At 54.8% G+C, this 20,726-nt stretch overlaps 2 protein-coding genes across 7 annotated transcripts in view; one reads left to right on the plus strand and one right to left on the minus strand.

Annotated features, from left to right (window-relative positions):
- Positions 1–20,726, minus strand: part of LOC120396362 (maestro heat-like repeat-containing protein family member 1) — a 393,738-nt gene that overhangs the window by 113,750 nt on the left and 259,262 nt on the right. The gene's annotated exons all lie outside the window — the stretch shown is intronic.
- LOC120396369 (protein maestro-like) lies at positions 15–5,676 on the plus strand. 6 transcript variants are annotated; one of them, XM_039521170.1, is made up of 9 exons: positions 22–80; positions 186–824; positions 1,062–1,200; positions 1,883–2,023; positions 3,307–3,463; positions 3,681–4,045; positions 4,154–4,309; positions 4,445–4,675; positions 5,016–5,676. In XM_039521170.1, exons 7-9 carry the CDS (start codon positions 4,175–4,177, stop codon positions 5,190–5,192), a joined length of 543 nt encoding a protein of 180 aa, XP_039377104.1. In that variant the 5' UTR covers positions 22–80; positions 186–824; positions 1,062–1,200; positions 1,883–2,023; positions 3,307–3,463; positions 3,681–4,045; positions 4,154–4,174; the 3' UTR covers positions 5,193–5,676. The 6 variants fall into 6 exon arrangements, with proteins under 6 accessions (XP_039377103.1, XP_039377108.1, XP_039377105.1 ...); XM_039521173.1 differs by lacking the exon at positions 22–80 and having other exon boundaries at positions 274–323; positions 678–824; XM_039521169.1 differs by having other exon boundaries at positions 15–824.

Below are 20,726 nucleotides of genomic sequence, written 5' to 3' on the forward strand. Positions count from 1 at the left end.
CCCGGGACCAGGAGAGGAGCTGAGCTGTGAGTGCCAGCGCCCAGCTCTTCATGTTCTATCGACTCAAAGCAATCACCGAGGTGAGCAGCACAGACCCTGCTGCCCCCCACAGCACTCACGGGGGTAAGAGGGAGGTACAGACAGAGCTGGGCTCACCCCAACCCATGCCCTGATTTTCTGTTCAGTGGCCCATTAGGACCTGAAACCCATGGCAGAGCAGGGCTACATGGCCGGGCTGCTGACAAGCCAGGCCTTGGATGTTCAAGAGGCCACCAGATACTGGGCATCTCAGGCTCTCTACTGGCTCTTCACACCTTGCAAAGGTAAGATGGAGCGGAAGCAGTCGCCACTTCTCAGCCCTCACAGCCCCGGCCGTTACCTAGCGAGCAGGGCTACAGAGAGAACATGGCGCCTTCATCCCATCCCTGACCAGAGGGACACAGAGTAGAAGTGGGTTGTTACCTACCAGGCTGACCTGGCATCTGCCCTTCACCAGGTGCCTGGGCCCATCTGGGACCTCCCCTGATCCCACCCCAACCCCAACACACCTTCTACAGCAGGGAGAAGGGTGGGCAGTTGGCCCAGGAGCCAGCTGAGAGCTCACCCTAGCTGGGCGTTCCCAGCTGCGGCTGGAGTCTGACTCTTTGGCACCTCTGACCTGGCTCGATGTGGAGAAGAAAGAATCCGGCCCCGAGAGCTTTGCCTGAGCGCTGCTGGTTTCTTGTGCCTCCATCGTGCACACCAAGACAGGGGCGGTGGCGACCGTGCTGAGCAAGACGCAGAAGGATGCTAGCTGCAGAGAGAGCCCTGCCCATGTTGCTATGGTGAGTAAAAGAGACTGTGGCTGGAGAGACAGACACACCCATGGGAAAGGGGGGTTATTGTCTCCTTCCCTCGATGGGGAACCGGCAGATGGAAATTCCTGGGTATGGGCTCCAATGCCCAGTCACATAGCCCTGGGCACAGGCTGCCAGTGCCTCTGTCCCCGTTCCCTGAAGAGCAAACCCACCTCCCCGGGCCGGGGCTCACTGCTCAGACTCGGCCTGTGACTTTCCCTGCAGCTCATCGCAAAGAAACCTGCTGTCGCGTGACCTCACGCCCTTCAGCTTCACCCTGCTGCTGGGCCTGCTGGAGAAGGGGGAGTGTGCTGACCAGCTGGCGGGCATCATGGAGGCGGTGCTGAGAGAGAAAGAATCAGAGGTACAGGGCCAAGGAATGGCTGGGCATTGGACATCTTGGGCAGCTCCCTCTTGCCCCGTTGCTAGAATTCCTGGGGCACAAGGGAGGATGTGGAGGGGAGACGTCCCTTCTCACCATCATTGATCAATGGGACCCATCCATCCCCTGTGTGCAGGGTGGCCGCTGGGCACAGCCCTGTAATGGTTTGCAGTCTTTGATGCCAGGGGTCTGGCTTGCCCGGCTCACTCCCTGGGAAATGTGCCCTGTCTCTAGACTCATCCCGCAGCTGGGGGTACAGAGCCTACAGTGGGGTCCCCCGTGTCCACTGACTCTTTGCCCAGTGGACACGGATTGACATTGAGGATGGAAATGCATCCTGGATGCTTAGATCCCACTCTGGTGCTGAAGCAGCCCAGGCGTGCTGTTGCAAGGGGAGGTACAGCCGGGATATCCAGGGGTGTGGGGGGGTGTCACTGGGCAGCAGGATTGGGACCCTTAGTGCTACAAAGCTGGATCAGGGGGTGGAGGTTTCAAGGTATCAAACCCTCTTTGGCTCAGTCACTCGCTAGGAGAGTTTATCCATGGCCTCCGCTGGGCCATGTAACCGCTGACTTGTTTCTGAGTCTGTCCATCTCCTCCTGGCCCTTGTCTGCCAGACACCCACAGCGGGGGTAGGGTCTCAGCCCCTGCTTTGCCTCCACAGGTGCAGGATCTGCACACGGCTCTTTCCTCCACACTGAGCCCACCCCGGTCGGGGGGATGGCTGAGTGACGGGACGAGAGACCAGACAGCACACCAAGGCCACGGTCAGCATCCTCCTGCAGATGCCCTGGCCTTACGAGCGGTGAGCGCCGTACCCGGGAAAAGGATAGACACCCCCCTCCAGCCTCCGAGCCCCCCCTTAATGGGGATCACTCCACAGCACCATGGCTACACGCAGCACAGACCCTCCCCTTGCACACAGGCCCCCAGGGAGCAGCCCTGCCCCGGCATGTGTCACCATTCACCTCCCTGTCCCTTGGAGGGCTCCGTGTGCTCTGGGACTTCCTGCTCAGGGCTCCCCCAGCTGAGCTATTCCTAACACACCTGTCACCCTCCCCCACTTAGTTCTGTGCTAACCCCGTCCCAGTTCAGCTGTGCAATTGCTTGGCTGGCTGGAGGCCAGAACAGTCTTCCAGGGACCCCCCATCACAACACAGGGCAGGAGAGACCCCATATGCGCAGGGTCAGCCCCTCTGTCAGCATGGCCGCCCGTTCCCAGCAGGGCATCCTTCCAGGCTGAGGCAGGAGAGGGGCCAGCCTAACTGCATCGCCCCACAGAAGCCCCTACACTGAGCATGTCCCCGCAGGGGCACCCCTCCCCACAGCTGGGAAATGCCCTTTCCCCCCTGGAATCTCAGCCTGGTATCTTCCTCATCCCCACACACCTTTAGATGCCTCATCCCACCCCGAGAGGCTGGTCTTCTCCGATTCACCAGCCTGCCAGGTTCCCCCGGGCCAGCAGCGCCTTCCCTGCATTCTGCCCAGAGCCGACAAGCACAGCGCCCATTTTACAGCCTTCTCCAACCCCCTACCCCAGAGCCATGGCGTGGCCAGAACTGGAGCCTTGTTCCTCCTGAACCCCCCATCCCCTGCCCCATGGGGAAGGAGCTCCTGCTCTCCTTGCCCACAGCCCCCACTCTGTGCCCCCCCAGCTCAGGAGATCCAGCCCAGCACCTAGCCCTAGCCCCTCCCCCCAAGGGTGGGCACCTCCTCACACACACCAGCCCCCACCCCTATGCCTGGAGTCACTGCTTTCCCCCATGGGGGCTCTAACCACAGCCCCTCTGGTTCCCATCAGAAGAAGGCAGCGAGGGAGGGAGGGGGCCCCCGCCAGCTGGGAGACGTGAGTCTGGCCACCTCCGCCCGTCCCTTGCTGTGACACAGCGCCCCCTGGCAGTGCCCAGGCAGGAGGGTATGAACCCCTTAGGACTGGCCAGTGCCTGAAAGGCCTTGAGGTCAGCCACGAGCAGGCTCAACCTGCTGCTTCTGGCCCGTTACCCCTCGCAGGGCATCATCCCCGGTGTGCACCAACTGGGCCCGTCCTCTGTGTTAATTCCTTCCCTGCCGTCCCTCTGTCCGTCACAGCCAGGCCAAGGCCATCTGGAGATTCCTAGGTGCAGACCCCACGCTGACCAGGGAGGTACTGCACATCCTGCTGTGTGACAGCCCGGAGAAGGGCCAGGCTAACGCTAGACAGAGCCAGGACAGGAGCTGCCCCCAGCCAGCCTGGCTGCCCCCGGCGGTAAGTTCCCAGTGCTGGCATTCAGCCCTCTTTCCCGGCTGCATTCTACACACGGCCACGGCCTTCTGACTGTATCTTGTTCCCTTCCAGACCACACTTGGCCTCGCTCTGGAGCCCAGTGGGGCAGAGATGGGAGGGGGTGGCCGGGACCAGGCCGGATTCCGGCATGTGCAGGGTTGTCATGCACACGTCAGCACGAGCTCTTGTTCTCTCCCAGGGCCATGGTGACCCACCCAAAGCAGGCCCTGAAGAGCATCCCGTGGCTCCTTCTTCCCAGCCTCCAGGGCAGCCAGGAGGGCGAACGCATGGCCTGCACTGTCCTGTTGGCAGAGGTGAGCCTGGAGGACCAGGAGGAGGGTTAACAAGGCCCAGAAGCTGATGGAGCAAGAGACCAATAGCTGCTCAGCCAATGAGAGATGGTCCCGGTGGTGTATTGCTTGTAAATTAATCCCTCTGCGTGGGGCTCTGTGGTGGGGTTTGGGAGCACCCCACTGGAACCAGAGGGAGCTCTCTGCCCTGCTCGTGTCACTTCTGTTAAGCTCAGCTGAAGCCAGCCTCTCGTGAACAGCAGTCGGTACAGATGTAAGTCACCCCCGGCCACTAATCATACTCCCTTCCCCTTCCTCCAGCCAGACTAGGACCCACTGGCCTTGCCCAGCCCTCTCTGACAGCTCCTTTCTGTCCCTTTAGTTCCTCGGCAGCCCCCTGCTGATGGGGAATGAGCCCAAGGCCATGTGGAAGCAGGTTGTGAAGGCCATGCTGCAGCGGACAGAGGACAGCAACATCCACATTCGAGGCAGAGGGCTGCACGGCCTCAGGAACGCAGTGACCGAGTTCCCGGACAAGGTGGGTCTGGAGTGGCAGGATACTAGGCAGGGAGGGCTGGGTAGGAAGCTCCTGGTTTCCCTTCTCTACCACCCATGGCTCCTGTGGAGCAGACTGGGATGTAGGCTGACTTGCCCATACTGTGGTTCCATTCAGGCTGACAGAGCGTTGCTCACCGAGTGGCGTCCAACCACTTCTCTGCAGGTCAGGAAGAAACGAGACCAGATCCTGGGGTGCTTTGTCTGCGCCGTGTGTGAATGCTGCGACCCCCGCGCCGTTCTGGATGCCATGGAAGGGCTCTGCTGGATGCTGCGGGACCCCAAGGCGTCTCTGAAGGCGCACGTCGCCGTCCCGCTGGCCCTGCAGGCGAGAACGTTCTTTGAGGATGTAAGTACCAAGCAGGGCAGGCCCCATGGCGATATAGGGCCCCCCACAGGGGAAGATGTTCAGGACCTGCCCTCACGCAGAGGGGGCTCAGTGTCCGATGCAGGCATGTTCCTGGACTTGTGGGGCAGCTCAGCTCCTCTGCCCGGGGGGGCAGGGATAGAATCATTCTTGGGCTGTGGGCCCACAATTGTTCGACAGCCCTGGGGCCCAGCAGGAAGGAGGGGAGTTTGCAGAGAATTGTCCTGTCATTTGAATTAGCTGACACCTCTCCAGGCTGATTCCCAAAGCATGTGAGGACCTGAGCCTGTCCCCCTAACCACCCTGCCCCCCATGTCCGCAGGAGAACAGCGGCCTGAGGCGGGCCTCCATGGAGCTCTTTGGCCACCTCAGCAAATTTGTTTGCAAGAAGTCATCCCTCTTTAGGGCTGAGGTGGAGGAGAGCATGGGGACGCTACTCATCCACCTACAGGACGGGGACCCCCAGGTGGCTCAGGTGAGTTCAGCTGAGGGCTCATAGGGTCAGGGGTGGCTGGGGGCATTATAACAACATGGCAAGTGTGGTGCAAACTCCACCCTTCAAGCCCCAGATCTCCTCAGTGCTGACCTATGGCACCCAGGAGAGGGACCCCCCCACTAGTACAGCACTCCCCCACCCCACACAGAGCTCTGCCAGCCATCAGATTGTAGCTGTGGGGTAGATTTGTGGGGTTCCCTTCTCCTCCTCCATTCCCCACAGGCACCTCCAGCCTCCCTGCCCAGCCAGACTCTCCACAGCTTTGGCTCCATTTTACAGCCTTCCCTGTTTAGTGGCCAGGCCCAGGTCTATCTGTGGCCCCTAGCAAGTGACCTGACCCAAGAAGGGCCTCAGGGAAGGCAGGTCGCTGGGGCCGGCTGGCTCTCCATTGCTGCTGCCCTGCCCTCACTTGTGTGCTAGCTCCTGTCTGGGAATGACCAGCCTTCTGTAGCAATCCTCCCCTGCCCCGCTGAGTAGCAGCCCCCAATAGTGCCTGGGAGTGAGGGGAGGCCAAGTACATTGGTCACCGGGCGTTGCTGTTCACGGTCCATTAGGGACCCACAGGGAATAGCCCCTTCTCTGCTCCAGGACTGTCCCTCCCCGGAAACGCTTCCACTCTGCCAGATACGTTAACTGAGTGGAAGATTTCCTACCACCCAGGAGAATCCTGTAGAACCGAGGCAGAACAATGTAATTCGGATTGGTTTAGCCACGCAGCAGGCATGCTGTGAGGTGCAGGGATTACAAGTCTGGGTGGTGAAGCTTGCTGTGATCCCGCGTTATGGGGTCTGGGCAAAGAGGTAGGGAAATAGGGTTGGCTACCGACAGGGGTAGCAATCTGGTGTACCAGTGCTGCCTGGGTTACGCTGGAGCAATCATGATTAGGTGCGCTCCGTCCCTGCGGAGTTTTAGCAGGACCCTGTGAACCAGCGGGAACGGTGGGAAATCGTACAGCCGATGGCTCATCCACGGCATCAGAAAACCCCTCCAAGACTGGGGAGAGGCTTTGGAATGAGGAGAACTTCTCTCTCTTTTCGCTCTCGCGGGAGCGAAGAGGGCTATGCGGGGAAAGACCCACTTCCGAAAAACGGAATGGATAATGTCCAGAGGAAACGACCACTTGTGAGACAGGAAGGATCTGCTGAGGCGATCCGCCAGCTGAAACACCTGGTATACAAGGCAGACTGCTCTCAGCTCTCGGACATTGATGTGTAAGGCCAGCTCTTGAGCTGACCGAAGGCCGTGAGTGCGAAACTGACCCAGGTGAGCACCCAGCCGAGAGATGGGGTGTCTGACATGAGGGTCCCCGAGGGGTTAATGGAACAGCCTAGGATGGTCAGGGGGAACGAGACGACCAGGAGTATGCTATCTCTGCCCGGGTGGTACACCAAGGTGAGCCACGATTGAAGTGGACGGAGGCGAAGCCTGGCATGTTTGGAAACAAACGTGTAGACAGCCATGTGACTCAGGAAACCTAGGCAAGTGCGAGCCAAAGTTGTCGGGAAGGTCCGTAGACCGTGTACAATTGTTACCATTGCATGAAACCGAGGCTGAGGTAAGCAGGCTCTGGTGAGACTGGAGTCCAGGATGGCCCCAATGAATTCTATTCCCTGTGTGGGAACCAGAGTGGACTTTACTATGGATCATCAGACCTAAACACAGGAACAGGTCCGTGTCGATGCCCACATGACCGGTAACTTGGGCCCGGAGGTCCCTCGAATGAGCCAATTGTCTAGATACGGAGAACGTGTATCCGACGGTGGCGAAGAGAGGCGGCGACTACAGCCATGCACTTTGAATACACTTGGGCTGTATAGAGGCCAACCAGGAGGGCCGTATACTGGAAATGACAGTAGGCCCCCAACCGGGGGTACCTTCTGTGTGGAAGAGAAATGGCGACGTGAAAATACGCGCCCTTCATATCGAGGGCGGCATACAGTCTCCGGGATCCAAGGATGGGATGACGGTCCCTATGGGCACCATGCGGAACTTATCTGCATCGTGAACCTGTTGAGGTCCCGCAGGTCTAGGATAGGTCTGAGACCTCCATTCGCCTAGGGGATTAGGTTTCGTCCTTAGGTACCTCCTGTATAGCTCCGATGAAGAGGAGCGTCCGCACCTGTTGCAAGAGGATTCACTCGTGAGAGGGGTCCCTAAGAGGGACGAGGATGGGTAGGCTTTTGCCCCATTGGTGGTTAGAAGGACCTTAATTTTGGCTCCTTTGGGGGCCTGATTGACGCCTACGACCGCGTAAGTGACGCCTGCTGGCAAAGTGCTGTCTTTGTCTAGGCGCAGGGTAAGAGCGGTGAGGCTGAGGACGGAAAGGTCGGTGCTAACGCACCGGCGTGTGCATGCCGAGAGAGAGCGCAAAGTGACCCTGCTGCCCTTCAGGCTTTGCAGTCTAGGGCCCATTTTTCCAGAGAACAGGCCTTTGCCATTGAACGGCAAGTCCTGTATAGCGTACAGCAGCTGCGAGGGAAGGCTCGATAACTGGAGCCATGAAATGCGCCTCGTGGCAACACCCGAGGCCAGGGTCGTGGCAGCGGAGTCAGCTGCATCCAACGAGGCCTGGAGGGAAGCTCTAGCCAGCTTCTTCCTTCGTTCCAGGAGGGCATCGAACTCTTGAGAGGAGTTCTGAAGAACCGACTCTGTACATTTGCCCACCGCCACCCATAGTAGCGGCTAAGCAGGGCTTGGTAGTTTGCTACACAAAGTGGCAGGGCCTCCGCCGAGTACATCTTACGGCCCAGTAAGACCATTCGCCTAGCCTCCTTGGCTTTAGGGGCTGGTGCTTGCTGGCCATGGCGTTCCATCCCATTGAGGGACTGGACGACAAGGGAGCAGGGGGGGGTAGATGTACCTATAGGTACTCGTACCCCCTGGATGATACCATGTACTTGCGTTCCGATCAGAGGAGGGCCCGAGGAGTATGTTCCTGCCCCCGCCTCATCTGGGGAGGAGGCAGAAGAAAGGCCAGGGACAAGCGGGTCCTGTGTGGGCTCGCGCTCCTGGACGACCTCCTGATCCGGTGGGATCTGGGAGCCCGGTGGCTGAACCGGGGCTTGCTCCGTACCGGTCGGAGGGGGACGGCTAATTGTCGCCTCTGGCACCCAGAGCTCCGATGGAATGGAGCGAGATGGGAGCACAGGTATGCCTCTGGCGTGGTAGTACGCCCAAGGTGACTAGAAGGACCACTGATAGGTCTCCTGGAAGACTCTGGAGGGCACATCGGAAAACAGAGTACTGCGCATATGAAGTGTCCGCACGTGGCAACACTGATGCGTGGCTGGATGGCCCTGAAGGAGCTGAAGAGCCTTTGGTAGAGTCTCCTTCTCTAACTGACGTCGCTCGACGCGGCCCCGGGGATCGGTACCGGGAGACATACCAGTACCGAGAACGGGACCTGCCACCGGAGCTGTGCCGGGCGGTCGACCAAGAGCGTGAGGCTCGATGTTCAGGAGTGGCTACGGGAGTCTCGGTGCCTGGGCAGTGCCGGGAGCGGGATCGGTGCCGAGTGTACCGGGCCAGCGAACGGGACGCTGACCGGTGCCGCGAGTACTAAAGGTACCGAAATAGAGAACGGTGCCGAGACTGCGAGCGGCGTCGGGACCTCGATCGGTGACGGGACCGAGAACGTCTGCGGGACCGCGATCAGGAACGGTGCCGCTCTGCGGTACCGACGCAGGGTGGTGTGAGCAAGACAGGCTCACCGATAGACAATATAACCCGCACCGGCGGTGTCGGGGGTTAAAGCAGCACAGGCTCTGCCCTTGCCATCAACTGCCTCGCTGTGGAAATGTTTCCAGCATGGAGGGAATATTGAGCTCGACCACAGCTCGCACCGGGGAGCGTTCAGGTGGTGGACTCGACGGCTCTTGCGTGTCCGGAGTCTACGGTGCTGATACTGTCGGTGCCGCAGCAGGTACCGGTGCCGGGCAGTACGACGTAGTAGAGCGCTCGGGCTGCGGAGCAGGCGGCTCAGACGCAGCTTAAAAGCGAGCTCGACCATGGTTCGTACCGGGGAGCTTTCCAGCACCGGACTCGACGGCTCTTACCTGGCCGGAGTTAACGGTGTGGATACTGTCGGTGCCGTGGCAGACCTCGGTGCCGGGCGATCCGACTGAGCATAGCGCTCGGCTGCGGACCAGGCGGCTCGGACGCAGCTTCCTAGCGAGCTCGACCACGGTCCGTACCGGAGAGCTTTCCAGCACCGGACTCGACGGCTCTTGCCTGGCCGGAGTTAATGGTGCGGATATAGTCGGTGCCGCGGCAGACATCGGTGCCGGGCATCCGACTGAGCATAGCGCTCGGCTGCGGAGCAGGCGGCTCGGACGCAGCAAGTATATTGTGCCTCTTCATCCTTCAGGAGAGGGAACCATGCCGAGTGGACGTCGGAGCCAGCGAGGGCCAGTGTCGGGAGGCCTTGGCGGTACCGGCGATCCGGTGCCGAGGGAGCGCTCCTTGAAGACTAACCAGCGCTCGGCGCCGAGAGCAGAGGAGCAAGAGCTGCCTCCCTCAGGAGCTGCTTGAGACGAAAGTCCTGCTCCCCTTTGTTCTCGGATTAAAGGCCTCACAAATGCGGCACTTATCTGTTAGTTGAGATTCCTCGAGGCACTTAGGAGAGGATCTCTCGTGGGCATCGGCTTGTGGCCAGCCGAGCACGGTGTGAAACCCTGTGGACCGGGCATCGGACCCGGCACCGGGTGAGGGGAAGGGGATAAACCCCGAACCCCTGAAAATAAATACTATACTACAAACAAATAAAGTTAACTACAACTATAAACATCTGAACTATATACTAAATGAGAGAAACTACGAGTAGCTAGGGAAGTGGAGGTCAGCTAAGCCGCGCTCCACTGTTCCAACGGCCGTCACGGGCGGGAAGAAGGAACTGAGGGGCGGATGGGTCGGCAGGGGTATATATCCTGCGCCATAGCGGCGCCACTCCAGGGGGCGCCCAGCCGACCCACCGAGTCATAGAATCATAGAATCATAGAATTCAAGATCAGAAGGGACCATTATGATCATCTAGTCTGACCTCCTGCAAGATGCAGGCCACATAAGCCGATCCACCCACTCCTTAGCAAGTGACCCCTGCCCCATGCTTCGGAGGAAGGCGAAAAACCTCCAGAGCCATTGCCAATCTTCCCTGGAGGAAAATTCCTTCCCGACCCCAAATATGGCGGTCAGCTGAACCCCGAGCATGTGGGCAAGACTCTCCAGCCAAACCCTCTGGAAAAGGTTATATCATACCAGGCACATAATTGACCTATTGACTAAGCCCGTTATCCTATCATACCATCCCCTCCATAAACTTATCTAGCTTAATCTTAAAGTCATGGAGGTCCTTCGCCCCCACTGTTTCCCTCGGTAGACTGTTCCAGTATTGCACTACCCTGATGGTTAGAAACCTTCGTCTAATTTCAAGCCTGAATTTCCTGACTGACAGTTTATATCCGTTCGTCCTCGTGTCCACATTAGCACTGAGCTGAAATAATTCTTCTCCTTCCCTGGTATTTATCCCTCTGATATATTTAAAGAGTGTAATCATATCTCCTCTTATCCTTCTCTTGGTTAAGGAAAACAAACCGAGCTCCTCAAGTCTCCTTTCATACGAAAGGCCTTCCATTCCTCGGATCATTCTAGTGGCCCTTCTTTGTACCTGTTCTAGTTTGAATTCATCCTTCTTAAACATGGGAGACCAAAACTGCACACAATACTCCAAATGAGGTCTCACCAACGCCTTATATAACGGGACTAGCACCTCCTTATCCCTACTAGAAATACCTCGCCTAATGCAACCCAAGACCGCATTAGCTTTTTTAACGGCCACATCACATTGCCTACTCATAGTCATCTTGCGATCAACCAGGACTCCTAGGTCCTTCTCCTCCTCCGTTACTTCCAACTGTTGCGTCCCCAGCTTATAACTAAAGTTCTTGTTAGACATCCCTAAATGCATAACCTTACACTTCTCACTATTGAATTTCATCCTGTTACTAATACTCCAGTTTACAAGGTCATCCAAATCTCCCTGGAGAATATCCCGATCCTCTTCCGAATTGACAATACCCCCCAACTTGGTGTCATCCGCAAACTTTATCAGCCCACTCCTACTCTTGGTTCCCAGGTCAGCAATAAATAGATTGAATAAAATCGGACCCAAAACCGAGCCTTGAGGAACTCCACTGGTAACCCCCCTCCAACCGGACAGTTCCTGAAAACCCCTGAAAATAAATACTATGCTACAAACAAATAAAATTAACTACAACTATAAACATCTGAACTATATACTAAATGAGAGAAACTACGAGTAGCTAGGGAAGTGGAGGTCAGCTAAGCCGCGCTCCACTGTTCCAACGGCCGTCACGGGCGGGAAGAAGGAACTGAGGGGCGGATGGGTCGGCAGGGGTATATATCCTGCGCCATAGCGGCGCCACTCCAGGGGGCGCCCAGCCGACCCACCGAGTGTTGCTAGGGTAAAAATCTTCCGAAGAGCCGTGCACGCACAGCGTGCACACCTAACTGGAATACATAGGAGCAATCACTCGAAGAAGAACAAGCAAAAATGTTAGTTAGTATTACCCCCAAATTCTTATACCCAGGCCAATGGGAGCTGCTGGAAGTGGTGCGGGCCGAGGGACATACTGGCCGCTGCTTTCAACAGCTCCCATTGGCCTGGAGCAGCGAACCGCAGCGACTGGGAGCCGCGATCGGCCGACCCTGCGGATGCGGCAGGTAAACAAACTGGCCTGGCCTGCCAGGGGCTTTCCCTGCACAAGCGGCGGAACAAGTTTGCGAACCACTGCTCTAACTTAATCCTTTTCGATTTCTTACAAATAGTCTTTTTCTTAAGCGAGGTTCTGTCATTTTTGTGCAGACTAGACGGTCAATATAACGCTGTAAGCAGGCATCTTCTGGTTTGGTCATGTTCTTTAGAACACGGTCAGGGTCTCCACTGAATTGCACAGCATTTAATAAGGTCACCCCTTGCGCTAAATGTTCTTGGGTCAGGCACAGACACTGCATAGCATAACCTATGGCAATAACAGTGTTTAATAAGCTTTCCAAACACACCTCAGCACACAGGACCTGGATCTTGCAGTTTATAGCCACTGAAGTCCAATTCACACAGTCATGGTGCCGTTGGGCTGGCGCATCTATGACACAGCTCTCACAATCTTCAAAAAGCTTTTCCCTAAGGCAGTGTTTAAGGACAGCAGAAACAGCAACGCCTACAATAGTCCGCATGACTTTTTTACGCTCACGACGGGGCATTGGTCAGTTAGTTCCATGCCAAGCCTCCTCCTAAACTCCTCATAGCCATCATCCTCTTCAACAATTTGTACTGGCGTTGAGCAACAACAAGGTGGGCCTGGTTCATCTTCGATGCTTGATGCAACGCTGTCCAGGGCCTCCGGGGGCTCTAGAAAGGCATCGTCGAGCTGTTGAGAGATTTTCAGACAAGAAACAAGTGTAAGTTCCCACTGCTTGTTTTTTAGATTTACACAACCCCCGGATCCTAACCCATTACACCCCATCATCGTCCATCACTTCTTAATCATTCTGTGCAACATCTTTTCTGTTCACCTTGTCTGCTGGTGACTCCCCTGAGCTGCGTTTGCCTTCCTCCTCCAGGGGGTGGACGACAAGAGGCCACCATGCTCATCGGGGTGTCTCACAAGCAGTTGGGTTTCGGGTTTGGGTTCTGGGGTATCCATTTATGATTGGGCCAAAGGGCTCCCCTCGGTCATTCCCTCCTTCTCCTCAAAACTGTCCCTCATGTAGAACTTTCTCCGCGAATGGTTGAAGACCCTTGGGGCTAAAACAAAGTCCAAAGTTCTCATGGGAGTGGTGAAGGAGTCCATGTTTCCGCGATTTCTAAAACATGCATTCTTGGTAAAAGATGGCCTCTTCTGCCCAATGCTGGGACTTATGGGGTGTTGCTGCTGCACTCTGATTGGCAGAGGGATTGGGAGGAGTTCTTAGAGGGGTAACACTACCCTCTTTTGGGCAATACATCCCATCCCAGAACATGCCCTCTTTTGGTCAAATCTGCTCTCGGGGTGGACCTATGTGGCCAAAACCCATCGCGATTGGTAGAGGGAGATGGGAGGAGTTCTTACAGGGGGTCACATGAACCACTTCCGGATGGGTCACCCCGCCCCTGATCTTTCCCCCAGTTGGTCAAATCTTCTCTCGGAGTGGTCCCCAGTTGCTGATTGGTAGAGGGAGGTGGAAGGCATTGTTAGAGGGGTCACATGACCCACTTCCAGACAGGTTACCCCACCCTGGAACTCCCCCTGATTAGTCAAATCTCTTCTCGGGGCGGTCCTACGGGGGCAAAACCCATCCTGATTGGTAGGTGCAGTGGGAGGAGTCCTTAGAGGGGTCACATGACACACCTTGCTTCCAGTCATGTGGCTGCCTTGACCCCATAAGTAATACCCCTATGAGGCGGGACTTCTGGTGACAGGTGGGCAGTGTTTAAGAGGTCAAGGGGCGGAGTGTAAGGAGTCAAGGGGCGGGTTAGAGTTTGATTGATGGTAGCACCCTTACACTATTAAGAGCAGAATGAAATCCAGCTCGAAGAAGTGAGGGGGGGTTACTTTGTAAATTATCAGCTTGGTCCGTGACTGCCTCGGCTGCTATCTCAAGCCCTGATGGTACCTCTATTACTAGAAGAGAACCAGTCTAGGACAGATCTCTCTCCAACAGCTTCTGTGATAAAGACAGAAGATGCACACACAAAAATATCAGCTTCTCAGCAATGTCCTTGTCGTCTTTAATTGCTCTCTTGAATCCACCTGTTCTATCACAGGCTTCTGATCTCCTTAAAGTGTTTTTTAGTGTTTGTCTATATCCCTTCAGTTATTTGCTCTTCACAAGCCATCTTAGCACTTCTACTTTCCTGCTTACATGCTACCTGCTGTCATTTAGGCTTCTGTTTACTCCACACCCTGACTCTTTTAAAGAATTTGTTTAGCTCCAATGAGCTCTTGGCTCTTGCTATTATTAGTGGCCTTGCTGGTTAGGAGCTCGCTTCACTACAAAGCCAATGTAAAGAGCTCAAACCCCCCTTCCCTAAGCAAGAACTGGCCCCCGTAGTTTGTCCTCAGCAGTGACTGCGGCGGGGTGGGGGGGGCAAAGACACTTGTTAAAGTGAGCTGGGGAGTTTTCTGACAGCCAGGGTCATATGTCGGGAGAGCACAGGACTGCAGCCAGAGTGAAGGAAATTCTGGCTGCAGGCAGCAGCCTTATTCCTCTCTTGCTCTGTGGATTGGGGCTGTGAGAAGTGACACTGGGTCTGCTTGTGGCCTGCAGTTCAGCCTGCGACTCTGCCAACCCCTGCCCACCCTTCTTGGGCTGACCGCAGCCTCTACAGGCATTTACGCCCCAGGCCTAGCATAGCCTGCTCAGCACCTGGCTGGGGTCTGCCTAGTGAGCAGCTGGCAGGGTCAGCCTCTGACAGAACTAATGCCCGTGATGTGGGGGAGCGGCTGGACTACACACTCCAGCCCTGGATTGTGTTTCCTCAGCACCTGGCTCTGTTTCCTCAGCTCTGGTGCAGCCCTCTGGGGCATGATCAGCTGTTGAAGGCAGGAAGGCTCAGAGCTAGAATTTCATATCCCAATAAGCATAGCTGGGGCAAGGGGGTGGGGGTTGGGGTGATGGTCAGCTGCTCCGTGCCTGCAGGGGCTCTTGGAGCTGCCACTTGCAGGGGGCTGGCAGCAATCCTTGGGAGAGATGGTAGTGCTGGATCTGCAACACGACTTCCTGGCATATGCCAGGCTGGGTTCTGCAGAGTTAGCACCAAATGAGGCTCAGAGCAACCCCCAGCCTCGCCCTTGGCTGGGGCTGCTGTGACGGAGCGATTCTGGCGGGACCCAACTGAGAATGCCAAATCAGGACCAATTGCTCAAACAGGGCAGTCACAGCCCTAGGCTGGGGTTTTTCCACCTCTAAGGCAAACCAAACCAGCCAGACAAAAAGGACTTTGGTCTCACCCCACTGGCTAACCACAAGTCACACAAGCAATTTCCTTAGACACTCCAGTCTCCCAGTATCACCACCAGTGCACTCGTCCTGGGGATAAATGGTTATGAAAACCAACACCCCAATAAAAGAAAAAGGTTCCCTCGATCCCAAAGGACCAAGCCCCAGACCCAGGTCAATATACACATCAGATCTTACCCACAAATCACGCTGTTGCCAATCCTTTAGAATCTAAAATCTAAAGGTTTATTTACAAAGGGAAAAAGGTAGAGAAGAGAGGTAGAATTGGTCAAATGGAATCAATTACATACAGTAATGGCAAAGTTCTTAGTTCAGGCTTGCAGCAGTGATGGAGTAAACTGCAGGTTCAAATTGAGTCTCTGGAATACATCCCCAGCTGGGATGGGTCGTTCAGTCCCTTGTGTAAAGCTTCAGTTTGTAGCAAAGTCCCTCCAGAGGTCAGAAGCAGGATTGAAGACAAGATGGAGATGATGCATCAGCCTTATATAGACTTTTCCAGGTGTAAGAATCCCTTTGTCCTCACGGTGGAAACTTACAGCAAAAATAAAATGGAGTCTGGAGTCACATGGGCCAGTCCCTGCATATTTTGCTGAGTCACAAGGCGTGTCTGCCTTCTCTCCAAGGGTCAATTGTGTAGCTGATGGCCCTTTAATGGGCCATCAAGCCAGCTATGCCGGGCTAACATCAGCTTTGTCTGGGACACTTCCCAGAGGCAGAGCATAATACAAAATTACAGACATTACAGAGCCAATACTTATAACTTCAACTACAAAATAATACACAGACATACAGACAGCATAATCATAACCAGCAACCCAGAACCTGGTCTTAGACACCTTAGATGACCCCCTTTACTTAGGATTTGGTGCCACTACAGGACCTTGGTTGCAACCCATGTTCTATATGGTCCCCATTTATATCAATAACGTCACAGCTGCTCAGAGTCCCTGCCGGCGGCACCGCAGCTGGTGATGGAGTAGAGGGAAAAGTCTCCTCCAGCAGCCGGGTCTCCCATCAGAAGTTGTTTTACTCCCTCTTGTGGAGTCCACCCCCTCTCTGCTTGCCACTGCCCTCTGCCTGCCAGGAACCACTCACTTCTGACTCCCAGACCCTGCTGACCAACCTGCCTGGGCCAGAATGGGAACACCCCACAGGGCAGGGAGTTTCAAAGTATGGCTGGGGAGACGATACACCATAACTAGCTCCGAGGGCTTTCTCCCTGCTCCTACACTCTGCAGGTCACTCCAACTGGGTTCTGGCTCCCAGTCACCGTGAGATGTGGCTGCTGCCCCCTGCCCCTAGAACCCCTCCCCGATTTCCCTCCGCCCCTCCTCCAAGCACAGCAATACCCCTCAGCCATGACTTACAGCAGGGCAGGCGTTCCAAGCCTCCTGCTCTTCTCTGGCTTCAGTTGTCCATCATGTATCCTAGGGGAGGCAGGCGGGCCTGGTTATTTAACAGCATGAAGGGCACCAGCCACCGCTTGTATTTCTGTCCTTCAAGGTGCTCCCTGCCCCCAATCCATGCGGGCAGAGGAGGGGAAGGAGCTGGGTGGAGAGTCAGTCCCCAAGATTACTGGGATCATTTTGCCTTTGGCCTCGTGCCCCATGAAGGCTAGGAGAGGTGTTGTGCACACACTGGGTGCTGGTGTGAAGCACAGTGTGGCAGAGATGTTACCCTGGCTCTTTGCCTGCATGGCTGGTGGTAGCTGAGGTGGGCAGGGCTGGGGCTTCCTGTGAATCTCTGCCCTCCCTGTACAGGCTGCAGAGGAACCTGGCTGGGGCCAGTGCCTCGGAGGTGGGGGGAGGGGAACGAGGGTGAGACCTTTGGGAGGCAGGATCTCTCCCTCGGGCCTGCTTCTGCTGCAGGAGCTGGGCTTGCCCAGGGACAGAACAGAGGAGACCCTCTGGCCGCAGAGCCCTCCAGCATCTGACTGCAAGGAGCCTTGGTTCCCCCTTTGTCCCAAGGAGGTGGGAAGTTGGTTGGGTTTGTGTGTGGGCAGAGGAGGCCTCCCCGCCAGCCCCGGGCTGGGAGTGTGCATGTGGCACTGGGCCCCAGACTCATGGGGCAGGGAGGGATAATAGGAAATAGAGCTCCAGCCCTTTTCTTACCTATCAGCTGCTGGGCAGCTGCTGCTCTCAGGGCAGCCTTCTTGCTCAGCCTCTCCGGGCAGTCCTGGAGCTGGGAAGCCAGGAACCCAGTTAGTCCCAAGCCACACATCCTCCCCAGGGTGAGGGGAGCTGCCTGCTCTGGAGGTGAGGAACCCCTGGCTGTCTGAGCTCTCTCCCCCTTAACCCCTGGCCACAAGCTGCTTCCCCGCCAGCGGGGACAGAGGGGCGGCTCTCCTCCTGGGGAAGCCAGCAGCTGCTTCCCACTGGCTCTGGAGCCACCTCCGCAGCCTTCTCCCCCAGCATCTGCCTGAGCCTCTCCATCCTGGAACTGAGTGGAGACCAGCCATGAGTCTGAGGAAAAGGCAGCCTCTCACTAATGGGCCTGCCTGCTCTTCCCCCACCTCCCTTCTGCTGGGGCAGCACCCCCTCGCTGCACGCCCCAGCACAGGGCACAGGGACTGCAATCTACACACACTGGCAGCAGCTCACAGCACAGGCTGCTCCCAAAGCTCCCCCTCCCCACTGAGGCTCTATGACACCAGGGGAGTCTCATCCTTTCAGAGCAGTGGGGTTTTCAGTCTGTTTGGACAAGCAGCTCCCTCCTCCCCCACAGATCACAGGCCCTCCCAGGCTAGAGAAAGAACAGAACCTAGGAAGGCATCTGAGCTTGCCCTGGGAACTCGTCCCCAGTTAAACTTCACAAGGTCCCAATTTATGAGGCATGAGTCCCCCTCAGTCCCCACTGATTGGGGTTGTGGGTGTTCAGCAGCTGGCACGGTCTGCCCCCCCACCCCCCAGAGACTCTTAGCCTGGGGAACAGTCTCCTACAAGGGAAGGGCTGGGAGCCCTATTGCTGGGCTATTTCCACCATGCTGGAGGTGGCTCTGGAGAACACTCTGCAAGTAACACGCCGCCCAGGTCCAGAGTGAAGGGCAACGTGGGGCTGTGTTAATAAATCTAGTCTCACTTGGAGGAGAATCCCCTCCCTGCCCCATTTCTGCCCCTTCCCAAACAAGCATCGAAGGAAAAGCTCCATGCCACTCACTAGCTCTAGATGGCGCAGTGCTGGGTGGCAGATGTTCAGCGTCGGTCTGTCTCTGGCCCTCTTCCTCGCTCTCCTGCACCAAGGGGAGCTGGAAAGGGAGCTGCACAATGCCCTGCTAAAGGATGGATAAACTCAGGCAAGCAGCCGGGGTCCAGATCACTGACATACCGCGGGCAGGACACCTCCCGTCTCAAGGTCTCCTAGAACCTCACACACATTCCTGAAGCCTGACAACCCAAGGCCTATAGGGGAGGGACTCCAACCCCACTGACAGAAAACTGTGGTCTGGGCAGTGACAGTGACAGAGGCAGGAATGGAGCTGAGGAGGCCTGTGTCCAGTGTCCAGGACCCTGCACTGATCACTAGAGGAACATTCCTTTCCAGAGATGGCAATTGCAAGCAGGACACTATTCCCAGTCTCTCTGGCGCCGAGAGGGAGTGTGACCTGCTGGAGCTACTGAGGCAGGGGATTGGGAGTCAGGACTCCTGGCTTTCATTGGTGGTTTTCCTATTGACTTATGGAACCTTGGGCAAGCCATTTCCCCTCTCTGTGTTTCAGTCCCCAGCAGTAAAATGAGGCTCTAATACTTACTCACTATTGTAAAGCGCTGTGAGATTTACCCAGGAAAAGCCGCTCTGTGAGTGCTGTGCAGCACTGGGCCATCAATGGTCAGATCCAAATTTCTAGAGTTTAGATCTGGGCTTTCAGTTCAGTGCAGAGTGAGGAGCCCAGCCCTAGACCTTTGATCGAGGATCAGCCCTTCCTGGGGTGGGAAATGAGCCAGGAGGCTTTTCCATCCCTAGCCAGGTGGATTAACAATACAGGATTTTTAAAATAGGAACTGGGTTTTTTTTAAATTAAACTCACCACAGGTTTTTCATTAAAAATAAACCTGCTTAAAATTCAATTTGAATTTGACAACCTATGTTAAGGCCTAAATTGATTATGATCTCTTAAAATAATTTCAGGACAATAGAAAAAAATCCATATTAGGTAGTCCATATTTACTGTCAAGTTTTAAGGACAGTCAAACTACTTGAAGCACCTGGAACCAGAGTTAGTGGAAGTGCTAGAAGAAGCTTTAGACAGCAGTAACCCTTCCTTTAGAAGTGCAGAAGGAATATTTTCTTCCTTTCGGTTTATTCATCTAGTTTAATTCAATGACTAGTTAATTGAATTGAAGAAACACATTGGGAGTGGACAAAGAAGGCAAACTTGTTTTCTTCCTTCACTCTAGGAATAAACACTAGATGTGAGGGGATGAGATCTACCAGTTCATAAATCTGGAAGGATATGGTGACCAGAATGTATCAATTCAGTTCACTAACTACAGATAGTATTTCCTTTCTTTAGGAAATCAGGTAGTTTTAAATGCAAAGCATTTTTGATGAATGTTTTTCTTATGCTTCTCTTTGTGGCTTGGCCACAGCATTGCTGTGTAACCACCTCTTGCTCTCTACCTCTGTTTCACCACCTCTGTTTGGGATAGAGACACTTCTCTAACTCCTAGCAGTAGTGCGATTTGAGTCGGTCATAAGTGTTAGACACCTTTGAGCTCCAAAGGACAACGGGTGATTTATCAAGAATCCCTGGTGACTTCCTGCTTCTCCCCCATTCAGAGCCAATATCACGTTTGGGTTTGGAAATTCTCAGCACCCCTCAATTGTCTACTGCCTTCAATTGTTCCTTAGATTTAGACCCTTGGATGCTAGCAGGACTGGAATTTGTTACTGGCTGTTCCTAGGCAATAAGGATCTCAGTCTGGCCTCCAAAGTTCAGAATCCCAGAAGTAGACATCCAGATGGATTGATTTACACCATTGATTTTAATCATGTTTTCAATTTGTACTTTAGTTATTTTCCTAATGATAGGTTGATTCTCATTAGTTAAGAATCATTAAAAGATGTTGACTTGCAACTAAATATAGTATTTACACTAAATTTGATAATTTTTCTTTGGCTAACCATGATCTTACAGTATACCTATGTACATATATTTAAGCAGTTATATGGCTTAATTTACATTTCTTGTATCTAATGTTTACATTTTTATGATGTTGGAAAATGGCAAATGATGCATTTATTTCCTAGATGATGATGGATTTTTTATTTGTGATTTGTCTATGCCCTGTTTCGATGGAAATTCAAATGCACTTAAAATGCACAAAAACAGCATTTTCCATTTGTTTCTTAATTGAATAAATCTACCTTCAATGTGCTGCATTTACTGAAACATATTTTTCATTTAAAACTAACTGATTTAAGGAAGTATCTGCAGTTACTGAAATGAACTGATTGTATATGGTCATCGTGTCCATTAGATTTTAGAACTAACAGATCTGATCCCCTCACGTCTAGTATTTA

This window comes from Mauremys reevesii, linkage group 2, assembly GCF_016161935.1.
Source record: "Mauremys reevesii isolate NIE-2019 linkage group 2, ASM1616193v1, whole genome shotgun sequence".
In the NCBI taxonomy this organism is placed as follows: Eukaryota; Metazoa; Chordata; order Testudines; family Geoemydidae; genus Mauremys; species Mauremys reevesii.

Excerpts from the sequence above, each read along its gene's own strand:
- LOC120396369 (XM_039521169.1), top strand. The coding sequence starts at position 4,175 with ATGGGGAATGAGCCCAAGGCCATGTGGAAGCAGGTTGTGAAGGCCATG. Across the intron at positions 4,310-4,444 it reads TGACCGAGTTCCCGGACAAG|GCTGACAGAGCGTTGCTCAC; the intron begins GTGGGTCTGGAG and ends GGTTCCATTCAG. Across the intron at positions 4,676-5,015 it reads CGAGAACGTTCTTTGAGGAT|GAGAACAGCGGCCTGAGGCG; the intron begins GTAAGTACCAAG and ends CCATGTCCGCAG.